At 48.4% G+C, this 12,333-nt stretch overlaps 1 protein-coding gene across 3 annotated transcripts in view; it reads right to left on the reverse strand.

Moving 5' to 3' along the window:
- Positions 1–1,272: 1,272 nt before the first annotated feature.
- The window catches only part of LOXL3 (lysyl oxidase like 3), a 125,112-nt gene continuing 114,051 nt past the window's right edge, over positions 1,273–12,333 (reverse strand). For all 3 annotated transcript variants that reach the window (XM_086964405.1, XM_086964404.1, XM_086964403.1), the window contains exon 11: positions 1,273–1,728. In XM_086964405.1, coding sequence (XP_086820531.1) covers positions 1,655–1,728 — 74 coding nt within the window. In that variant the 3' untranslated portion in view covers positions 1,273–1,654. The remainder of the gene's footprint in view (positions 1,729–12,333) is intronic.

Below are 12,333 nucleotides of genomic sequence, written 5' to 3' on the forward strand. Positions count from 1 at the left end.
CCATGTGATGGTGATTAGAGATAGAGCATGGGTCCATGTGATGGTGATTAGAGATAGAGCATGGGTCCATGTGATGGTGATTAGAGATAGAGCATGGGTCCATGTGATGGTGATTAGAGATAGAGCATGGGTCCATGTGATTGCGATTAGAGATAGAGCATGGGTCCATGTGATGGTGATTAGAGATAGAGCATGGGTCCATGTGATGGTGATTAGAGATAGAGCATGGGTCCATGTGATGGTGATTAGAGATAGAGCATGGGTCCATGTGTTTGTGATTAGAGATAGAGCATGGGTCCATGTGTTTGTGATTAGAGAGAGAGCATGGGTCCATGTGATTGTGATTAGAGATAGAGCAGGGGTCCATGTGATGGTGATTAGAGAGAGAGCATGGGTCCATGTGATGGTGATTAGAGAGAGCATGGGTCCATGTGATTGTGATTAGAGATAGAGCATGGGTCCATGTGATGGTGATTAGAGATAGAGCATGGGTCCATGTGATTGCGATTAGAGATAGAGCATGGGTCCATGTGATGGTGATTAGAGATAGAGTATGGTTTCATGTGACTGTGATTAGAGATAGAGCATGGGTCCATGTGATGGTGATTAGAGATAGAGCATGGGTCCATGTGATGGTGATTAGAGATAGAGTATGGTTTCATGTGACTGTGATTAGAGAGAGAGCATGGGTCCATGTGATGGTGATTAGAGATAGAGCATGGGTCCATGTGATTGCGATTAGAGATAGAGCATGGGTCCATGTGATGGTGATTAGAGATAGAGCATGGGTCCATGTGATGGTGATTAGAGATAGAGCATGGGTCCATGTGATGGTGATTAGAGATAGAGTATGGTTTCATGTGACTGTGATTAGAGATAGAGCATGGGTCCATGTGATTGTGATTAGAGATAGAGCAGGGGTCCATGTGATTGTGATTAGAGATATAGCATGGGTCCATGTGATGGTGATTAGAGATAGATCATTGACCTGTGTGGTCACGATTAGGGATAGAGATGTGACCTTCACGAAGCATACCTTGGCTTTGATGGACTGCACTAGAGATAGAACGGTGACCGGGTTAGGAAGCTCGGGATGGAACGTGGACTGAATTGGTTCAATAAAGAGATGATTGGAGCAAAACTCTAAAGGTCTAGAGATAGAATAGTCCAGCTGACGGTTGAGACTACATATTAGTATAAACCCAAGGAATATGATAAGATCTAGATTACATATCAAATTAAACGACACGCAATGGAGCAGATATCACTTGGCAGTATAGAAAGCAGAGTGTAGGCGCGAGTGTCAGGAAACACAATGAAACATGGGCGTTTGTGCAGTGCGAGAGTCTCCCTGAGGACCAGGACCCTGGTACCTGGAGTGGAGCACAGGGTCAAGCAGCAGAACCTAGAATCTCTTCCACTCACTCCACGTGCTCCACACTTTGGACTCTTTGTGAGTATCGGCCACTGACTCTCGATGCGTCCTGCGTTGGCCTGTAGATGGCTGCTGGCTTAGGCCACTCTTTGGTCCCTGGGAAGGAGCCTGAGAAAGGAGTATGATGTGGGGGGAAGGAGGGTGTGTTCTGGAGCAGAACTTGAGCCAGGAGTGAGGGATGTCAGGGTTGGACGTTGTAGATGTACATAGACACTGTTGTTATACAATCTGGTTATTGAGCTGGCCTGGGTACTGTTCAAATCGCTTATTTGCTTCTTCGCTGAAGGCGTCACCTGTAAAAATAAATTGAAAAGCAGAATCAGTTAGTGGCAACTACAGGTTGTGCCCCACCAAGCTTTACTTGAGCTCACTGCCTACTTTACCTTATCAACCAAACGCTTGCCAATGCACCTCAGCCCTGATGTACCATGAGGATACATGCACAGCTCTGCTAATGCACCTCACCCCTGATATGTACCATGAACATACATGCACAGCTCGGCCAATGCACCTCAGCCCTGATGTACCATGAGGATACATGCACAGTTCTGCTAATGCACCTCACCCCTGATATGTACCATGAACATACATGCACAGCTCTGCCAATGCACCTCAGCTCTGACATGTACCATGGACATACATTTACAGCTCTGCCAAGGCACCTCAGCCCTGAAGTGTACCATGAACATACATGTACAGCTCTGCCAATGCACCTCAACCCTGACTTGTACCATAAATATACATACACGGCTCTGCCAATGCACGTTACCACGATACCATGAGAAAACACTTTCAGCTCTGCCAATCCACCTCAGCCCTGACATGTACCATGTACATACATGTACTGCTCTGCCAATGCACCTTAGGCCTGACCTGTACCATGAATATACATACACAGCTCTACCAATGCACCTCAGCACTGACATGTACAGTGAGAATACACGTGCAGCTCTGCCAATGTCCCTCAGCCCTGACATGTACCATGAATATACATACACAGCTCTGCCAATGCACCTCAGCACTAACTTAACATGAAAATACATGTACCGCTCTGCCAATGCACCTCAGCACTGACATGTACCATAAGAATACATGTACAGCTCTGCCAATGCACCTCAGCACTGACATAACATGAGAATACATGTACAGCTCTGCCAATGCACCTCAGTACTGACATATACCATGAACATACATGCACAGCTCTGCCAATGCACCTCAGACCTGACATGCACCATGAACATACATGTAAAACTGCTAATTCACCTCTGCCCTGACATGTATCATGAGGGCACATGTACAGCTCTGCCAATGCACCTCAGCCCTTACGTGTATCATGAGGACACATATATAATCAATCAATCAGGCATTTTATAAACATGCTTCTCACCCTTAGGGATATCAAGGCGCTGGGGGAGGGGGGGGGGGATGTGGTGCAGCTTCCGGTCTAACAGCGAGGGGGTCCGTCGAAGAACCAAGTTTTGAGGTTTCTTGCGAAGATGGGGAGCAATGTTGTCTGTCTGCGGTGGAGCAGAAGGGCGTTCCAGGCTTTGGCTGCAAAGAAGGAGATGGAGCGGCCTCTGATCTGCTCTTTCTGGTGCGTGGGGTCATGGCGTAGGAGAGCTGGGCTGAGTGTAGGGTCCTTTGGGGTACGTGGAATTTGAGCCGGCTGTTCAAGTATGCAGGTCCGGTGTCGTGGTGGGCCTTGTGTGCGTGGGTGAGCATCTTGAAGGTGACTCTTGCCTCGATGGGGAGCCAGTGGAGTGTGCGCAGGTGCTGGGAGATGTGGCAGTGTCTTAGCAGGTTGAGGACCAGTCTTGTGGCGATGTTATGGATGTTCTGTAGCTTGCGGGTGAGGTTTTCGTTCATTCCGGCATAGAGTGCATTGCCAAAGTCGAGTCTGCTGGTTACCAGGTCGTGAGTGACAGTCTTTCAGTGTTTGAGGGGGATCCATTTGAAGGTCTTACGTAGGAGGCGGAGGGTGTTTAAGCAGGAGGATGAGACGGAGTTGATCTGGCAGTCCATTTTGAGCTCGGAGTCCAGGATGATACCTAGGTTCCGTGCGTTGTCCGTGGGGGTGGGCGGATTTCAGAGGGCAGGGGGCCACCAGGTGTTGTTCCATGCATCGGGCTTTGGGCCCATGATGAGTACTTCTGTCTTGTTGGTGTTCAGTTGTAGGCAGCTGTTTTTCATCCATTTGGCGACGGCTTCCATGCCTTCACAAAAGTTGTGTCTGGCGGTGTTGGGTTCGTTGGATAGGGAGAGGATGAGTTGGGTGTCCTCTGCGTATGACACAATGTTGAGTTCATAGGTTCTGAAGATTGGGGCGAGCGGAGCCATGTAGACGTTGAAGAGCGTAGGGCTGAGGGAGGACCCCCGAGGGACTCCGCAGGTGGTTGGTGTAGGGTCAGAGAGGAATGGGGGGAGTCTGACCCGCTGTGTTCTGCCGGAGAGGAAGGAGCGAATCCAGTCGAGGGCATTGTCTTGGATCCCTGCGTTATGGAGTCTGCGTGTTAGGATGTGGTGGGAGACTGTGTCGAACGCTGCAGAGAGGTCGAGGAGGATGAGGGCTACTGTTTCTCCTTTGTTCAGTAGGGTGCAGATGTCGTCTGTTGCGGCGAGGAGGGCGGTTTCCGTACTGTGGTTTTTTCTGAAGCCGGATTGGGAGGAGTCGAGGATGTTGTGCTCTTCGATGAATGCAGCGAGTTCGCTGTTTATGGCTTTCTCGATGACTTTCGCAGGGAACGGGAGCAGGGAGATGGGTCTGTAGTTTTTGAGATTGGGGGAATCACCTGAAGGTTTCTTCAGGAGGTGGGTGACCTCGGCTTGTTTCCAGTCGCCGGGGTACGAGTCGGTCGCCAGGGAGCGGTTGATGATATGGCGGAGCATGGGTGCGATGGTGTCGGCGGCTCTGTTGAAGATGAAGGGAGAGGTGTGGCGCCGTGGCCAGGGTGACTGACTCCGGAATCTGGGGATCATGGTTCGATCCCAGGGCCGGCGGCAGATTAGCCCAGCACTTTTTTACAAATGTGGATTATTATTTTATTATAGATGTGGTGGGTGCAGGGGTCCGTGGGCGCCCCGGAGTGGATTGACTTCATAGTCTTCAGTGTGGATTCAGTGGAGAGGGCTGTCCAGTTGTCAATACCTGGCTTCAGAGTGTCAGGGGCGGTAGGTGGGGGCTCCGTGTGTTGGTTGTCTTTGTCTAAGTTGTCGTAGATGCTCTTGATTTTGTAGTGAAAGAAGGTGCTGAGTTTGTGGTAGAGGTCTTGTGAGGGAGGAATGTCAGTCGACTCGCTGTTGGGTTGGGAGAACTTGATGATGTTGAAGAGTTCTTTGCTGTTGTGTGCCTGTGTGGAGATTCTGTCTTCAATCGCTTTTTTCCCCGCATTTTTAGTCTCGCTAGAGTCAGCGCATGCGCTGCTCTGGTGAGAAATTTAGTAGGTGGCTTAAAAGTGCTACCCAGGCTGGCCACCAGCTTGCTATTACACGCACAGGTGCATGTGACGTGCACAGCACTTTTTCCGGTCGTGCACGTGCGCACCACTCACGTTTTTTAAAATTAGATTTTTGCCCGCACACACAACTCTCTGCCGGGTCGCGCGGCCAATGCTTGTTTGAGTAGAGAAGCTTTCCAGGATAGGGTAGTGTGAGCACGTTTAAATGTGTTAGGGACATCTGGTTTATTTGGATGGTTAGAAGAGTCTAGGGAGGATCAAATGCTTCAATTAAGCTTGAGAAGCATGTTTAGTTTACCAGTGAGTTGTATTTTGTAATAGTTGTCAACATTATCATTACCTAATGCTGGTTTATGCAGCGTGGCTGGCTGCCTTGTGGCTGTTTTGCAACTGTACACTGGACAGGCCTAGTTAGCTTGGAGCTAGACGAGTGCTCTGCTCACAGTGTACCCTCGTACATTGGATGTGTTCTGTCTGCACAGAATGGTGCGCTCTGTGAACCTTCTACGTGGTGCTTTATAACCCCCCTGCCCCGCCAATCCTTTTAGTGTCTGTAATTGTGAAGAGATGCAGCGTGCTCCTGCTATTCCATGCCTACCGTGGTCTCTGACCAGCTCTTGCAGCGGAGACACTACCACCATGGAGCGGAGCTCTACGAGACGGGATCCCCGCCTTCCCCCGAGCCTGCTGGTGAGTCACAGCCAAGCGGCAGCCACTGACGTCACACGCCACTTGTCCACTCAGCTGCGACTTGGCTTTACTGTATTTGTGTGTGGCAACAGCGCCCACTAGCGGCAACTTGCAGGTCGCAGTCGGTTGGCGAAGAGTCTGCACTGCCCTAGTGCTTCCGGCTTAAACATCGCTGGTAAAATGCTGCCACTCACGCTTTTGCCGGGTACACTGTGCCCCCTTTTGAATGCTACTTTTGAAAGTTTTCGGCTTTAAACTTAAAGTGGCAAAATACTAATTAACAGGGGTAGGAAAATTGATTATCACACAAACGTCTTCTCTCTCCAATCGGGTTGTCAGTTCTGTGGACTGAAAGCGGTTCCAAGTATTCACCATAGCCCCTCGACGCCTCCACCCCTAAAAACTTCCGCATTGTGGGAAATCGAGATTTTTAATACGACCATTTCTTAAAGCATATCTTTAATGGGCCATTTCGACGCCTCATCAGGGGAATAGGTGCTTTGTAAATACAATTACAAATTACAGTTGTAAATATCAGGCAATCCTGTTTACACAGTGAAGTATACAGTCTTAAAGAATAAATTGTCGAGCTAAGGGGAACAGTAGAAGTTTGGCAACTGAATAGCAGCTTGAAGTCATAAAGGTCATAAAGAGGGTCCCACAAGGGAGATTGCGTCCCATAAGGGAGATTGCCCCTTACAGGGTTCGAGTCAAGACACCAAAAGTTCAATTAACTGGGTCCATCATTAGATCTAATCTGCTTCCCACGGGTTCATGGTGCAATCATCGCACATCAGCTAACTACACCGCAGTGCCAAAGTGCAGTTGGAATGAGTCAACGCCACGGTTTTACACAATCCCTGATATATAGCTGACGCCTGCATGACATATGTTTTTAGATTCATCTCTTCCCTTTCGGACAGTCTGTTTACGGTATTTAAATTTGGTTTTAATATTTCCTTATCAAATAAAATACGTGTTGTGATTTTTTTTGAAGTCCCACCAAATCACACGTTACGCGACTGGTGTTACTTTTGCTGAAATTGAAATGCATAAAAGGACACCTTCAGTCAGTTGCTATGGACTACTGAAATGTTATTACACTCACCCTTGAAAAAGAGCGTTTTGCTCTGAAGTGTATTTGGTCAAATAAGTTGATCATATTCCGATGTAAAAAGAGCAGCTATTTCCGGATAAAGTTGTCAAGCACTCTCATCAGTTGCGGTCCACTAATTGTAAATTGAGAGTAACTTTTCTAGCACCTTGTGAAAGGAACCGAACCAATTTGTCTTTCACACCCGCTCCGAACACAGTTAAGTACACTTGTAATTACATTTACTGCCTCGCACTGGTCGACGATCCTCTATTCGTTTACAAGACCCGCCTAGAATCACATGATGAGTCAAAGGCGAGAGATGGGATTAGTTCTGGGGGACAACCTTGCCCAAGCCCGGACAGAGTAAACACTGCACTGTTACCAGGTACAAGCAAACTTCATCAAGAATTGTGCACATAAGTCGTCACTCACTGCCCCACCTGCCCTCTACACGGCACAGAAGTCTCCCCCACATACTCATTTTGTCATTTGATAACTTTATTTCGGTCGTAGACCATAAAAGTGTGGATAAAATACATACAGAGCACGGTAATAAAAACAATAAATATGAGCAATTCATATTCGAGATAAAAAAAATATTAAACAGTAAGTTATCAAAGACGAATCAGATGGAAATATTTTTACAAAGGAAAACAATTGATCCAGATTGTTTCCGTTAACTTTAAACAAAACCTTTCCTTCTACGTCACATACCATGTAAAAAACGGGAAACAGCGAAGACAATAGGAGGTGAGGTATCATACATTAAAACTCTACACGCCTGCACACATTGCCTAAATCCCAAATTTCTGCATAGTGGGATCAGCCAACATTTTCGTTTTTTACTATACGTTGGGCAAAAAAACATAACATGAACAACATCTTCTCGAGTGTAATTACAAGCCGGGCAGGTTCCATTTTCTGTTTTAGCCCATTTCGAAGTAAATGCCCTGATTGGCAGGCAGCCATGCCTCAATTGAGTATATAGTTTCCTCGCAAGAGGGGTTGCACTACGTTTAGGAATTCCTCCCTCCGAGGTTCAATTTGTACTTAAAGGAACTCTGCAGACAGCCTGCCCTGTGTTGTTGAGCGTTGTAGTGCAAGTAGCTTTTGGTACCTCACCTAGGTTAACAACTGTGTCCTAGGTGTCCTCGGGCAGCTCAACTCAGGGGTCTCCCATAGCTGGGGCAAACCTACATAGGTGGTAAGAGCCTTGATATGGGATAACCAAGGAATATTTTTATTTTTCATTAGTCCCCAGACCTCCAAAAATCCGCTCTGAAGGATGTCAATTCCGGTACTGACCAGAACCTTCTCCAATAGAGCAGGGGCCGAGCAGCTACCAGTTCCTTAATGGACTCCAGGCCCAGATCCAATCGCAAAGGGGTAAGCGGTGTACTTTGTGGTAGGCCCACCAGATTCCTCATAAAGGACTGCTCAACCCTTAGGAGACTCGATGTGTTCTTATGTCCCTAGAGTTCAGCGCCATACATAGCTGCTGTCCTGGCCTGGATCTCAAGGACAGGAGCAACCGGTTTAAAATCCGATGTTTTGTGAAGCTTACTGATACCCCCTGCTATCTGTGAGAGTCTAAGGGCAGATTTAGAAATTTGGTGACCCCAATCAAAATCTTCTGTCAGAATGACACCAAGATAGACAAAAGCTTTGACCCGTTCCAGGGGGATGCTGTGCAGGACAGGGTTTGGACGGGTGTGCCTCGGGGGATTGAAGATCATAAACTTGGTTTTTTCCAAGTTAACCTCCAATCCCCGCGAGGCACAAAATGTTACAAACCCGTCCAGAACCCGCTGGATGCCCGTTGATGTTCTGGATAACAACAAGGTGTCATCCACGAACATCAGAGCGGGCACCCGGCCAGTAGCCAACCAGGGAGCGTCGTGATCCTTTACACCATTTAAGGCGCCCACAAGGCCATTGATGAAAAGGCTAAAGAGCGTGGGGGCCAGAACGCACCCCTGTCGGACACCCCTAGATACAGGGAAGCGGGCCGAGAGATCCCCTTGTCTCCCACACCTAACCTGGGCATAATTTCCAGCATGAAATCTAATCAGGACGTTAAGTAAATAGGGCGGGAGGCCCAAATCTCCCAGCACTTTCCACAAGTTTTCCCTGGGAACAAGGTCGAAAGCGGCCAGCAGGTCCACGAAGACAAGGTAGATGCTGCCGCCCTCTACTCTTGCTGTTTCCAAAATAGGAAACTGGAGCCTGAAAATTTGGTCTAAGGTCGAGATGCCAGATCTGAATCCAGCCTGGAGAGTAGTCAGTATTTCATGTTCCTCCATCCGCCCTTGTATCCTGTCCAATATGATCCTACTCATTAGTTTTTGAGTTGTGTCTATAAGGCTAATGGGCATGTAGTTTGATGGGGTTGGCAGACAACCCTTCTTATAGATGTGGACCATCTGAGCTCCCAACCAGGTGTCCGGTGGATCAGACCCCCTAAGAACCGCATTGAACAGGATAAGAAGGTATGGTGCCCAAATCTTTGGCTGGGAGCGAAACAAGTCTCCAGGCAGTCTATCAAGGCCCGGAGCTTTGTTTAGGAGCAGCCTTTCTATGGTGGATTCCACCTCCTTCAGGGTAATATCCTCTGGAATTACGGGGAGAGTTACCTCCGGAGTATCCAGGTGGTCTAACCGCGACCCCACGCCCGAGACCCCCACCAGTCGATACTCGTGGAGGGGCTCTGGTACGGGGGATGGCAGGAAGGCCATAGCTCCTTCCAGGGTCTGATCATTCGTCCCTGCCATACTAGACACTCGGACATGTTTGGAGCCTAGGCACGGAGAATCGTCACACTCCAAATTTGTATAAAGTGCTCCGAAATGTGCCTCCCATACTGAGGGCGCGATATTCGGGGAAATGGCCTGCCCTCCCCCTTTTACACCTGAGCTAACGATGGCCCAGAACGACTTAGCGTCCTTTGAAAGGAGCGCAGATCTCAAGTCCTCCCACCTCGTATCCTCCCACTCTCTTTTGCCCCTAATGATTGCCTTTTTATAAAGCAATCTAGATAGCCTAATTCCTACACTATCTTTGGATTTAATTGCCATAAGGAGATCCCTTTTTGCTTTCTTACAGGTGTCATCAAACCAGGGGTGCGCCTTAATCCCACGCCGTTTGCTCCCACTTACTGGGCAAAACACATCCCCCAGTGCGACAGCCAACTGCCTATGAATTTTTACGGCTTGCCCGTTAGAGGCCGAATCACCCATCTCAATAATCCGAGGTACGGCGATCTCATATATTTTGGCGAGCCAACTTGGGGAGTCCTGAAAGTGGGGCCATTTAAACCTGTGCCTATTATTGGCTATCATAAGGGGTAAGATCTCGGTATTGGGTTTGGCATCTGGGTTTGTCAGTCCAAAGCACCTTGGCTTAAGTGTTAGGACAAGGGCATTATGGTCGCTATCTTGCCTCGGTAAGACCCTAAATTCCTTCAAACTATCCCAGTGTTTTGCTTCCATCATTATATAGTCAATGATGGAAGTTGGATCTGTCCTGTTAAACGTAACTGACCCTGGACGATCAGGGTCCAGCCTCCCATTGCACGCCCGCAGAGACGTTGCAAGGGAGAGAGATTTAATTTGTAGGACCAACGGGGTCCATGCCCTGACAGGGGGGATCTTGGGGTCAGGGATGCGCCAAAACGAGTCTTCATCGTCCTGTTCACCCGTCTCGGGACTGGCCAAAGGCTCGAATTGACAGTTGAAGTCACCACCGAGGACTATAGTGATTGAGGGGTCCAGTACCTGGATAAAAAGATCCAGTGCATTGATTGTATTTGATTCCTGCGCTTTCCTAACTGGCCTTGAATAGATATTTATTATAGCTATTTTAGGCTTGTTTTGGGGTGATAATAGCAAACATTGGACATCTGGGGAATTAGTTTGTATTTGGGTAGCCTGGATGCCCAAATGAGTGCCTATCCAAATCGATAGGCCACCCGATGGGCTGCCTCTACCCCTAGTTACAGCCAGGATATCGAAGGTTGCATAGCCTGAGCTAACACTCTCCTCTAGTGCCCAAGTTTCCTGCATCAGGCAGATGTCGTGTGATGCCATGAAGGAGCCCCACTCAGGTATTAGTAATTTATTTTTTAACCCAGCTATTTTCCACGAGAGGATTTTTATACATCCATCAGCTACCTCAACGTTGGCTTGTGGTTTCCCTGGGGCTATCACGACTAGTGGTCCTTAACTGAATTTTCTCATCCCTTATTTCCATACTAAGTACATCCTCCATGGGAGTGCAGGCTCCCAACTGATACTCCATTTCCCCCTTTTCTCTACTTCCCTCCCTAATCAAGGAATGGGGTACTGTGTCTTCTCCGGGGGTAATAATTATATCATTTTCCTCCAGTGCAATTGCAGTGGTAAGTTTTCCACTAGCAATTTTTAGTGGAGAATTCTCGTTCACTAGGCGTCAATCCACCTCCTCCAACACACTGAACCTATTCCTGTGAGTTAGCAATGAAAGTGGGGAATTATATGGGTGTGTGTCCTCCCAAGTTATTGGCCCCTGCTGCATTTTATGTGGAGGACCCCTATGGCCCACACCGTAGTGGGCACTTTTACAATGGGCTGACCTCAAATGAGGGATGGGATAGAAGTATGACAAATGGAGGGGGAGGATTTGGGTATTTGATCTACTGGGATATATACTACAGATGTATTCCACAGCGGAGGTGTCCCTAAAATGTATTACTACGCTATTTCCTGCAATAGTTTTTGGTCCCCTCCCGATCCATTCTATTCTTCTAACAGAGAGTATTTCCCCAGAAACATTTGGAGGTAAAGGCCTATTTACATTGAGCCATTGTATACACTTATTTTTTAAGTCTGTGTGGTCTTCACTTTTTCCCTGACTTAACCCCTTGCGTGCGGGGCGTAATCCCCGCCTGTGCTGACTCCGCCTTGCGCGGGCGGAGTCATGACGGAACGGTTTCGTCATCAGCACAGCTCAACCGATGCTGATGACGGAACCGTTCTGTCATCAGCATGGAAGGGGTTAAGGGCGGAACCCCCGTAAGTACTACGACGTAGGGTAGAGATTCAGGGGGGAGATTAATGGTAGGCAACTCTGCTGGAATAACTTTAGATGATACCTTTCTTTTGGCTAGGTTTCGATGGTCAGGAGCCTCCCTCACTAATTTGTTATTTTCACTTCCTATTTTTCCCTTCCTAGACATAGTTTAGTTTTATCAGGGATGGGGATAGGGTTTCCAACTACCTGGCGATTTTCAGCAGGTGTATTAGTGCTGGGTGAGGGGCTAACAGAATCAGGGACAGACTCAGTGATAGTCCTGCACTGGCTCCCCATCAACAAAAGAATCACCTTCCGTCTCCTCACCCACGCACACAAAGCCCTACACGATCAAGGCCCGAGCTACCTCAACAACCGAATCAACTTCTACGCTCCCAAACGCCACCTCCGATCAGCCAGCCACGCCCTCGCCGCCGTCCCCCGCATCCGAAGAGCGACAACAGGAGGAAGGTCCTTCTCCTACCTGGCCGCCAAGACCTGGAACTCCCTCCCTCCCGACCTGCGCCTGACCCAAGACCACCTCTCCTTCAGGAAGAAGCTGAAGACCTGGCTGTTCGAGCAGTAACGGCACCCCCCCCCCCCCCCCCCCC

This window comes from Lissotriton vulgaris, chromosome 3_2 (genome assembly GCF_964263255.1).
Source record: "Lissotriton vulgaris chromosome 3_2, aLisVul1.2, whole genome shotgun sequence".
Taxonomy (NCBI): domain Eukaryota; kingdom Metazoa; phylum Chordata; class Amphibia; order Caudata; family Salamandridae; genus Lissotriton; species Lissotriton vulgaris.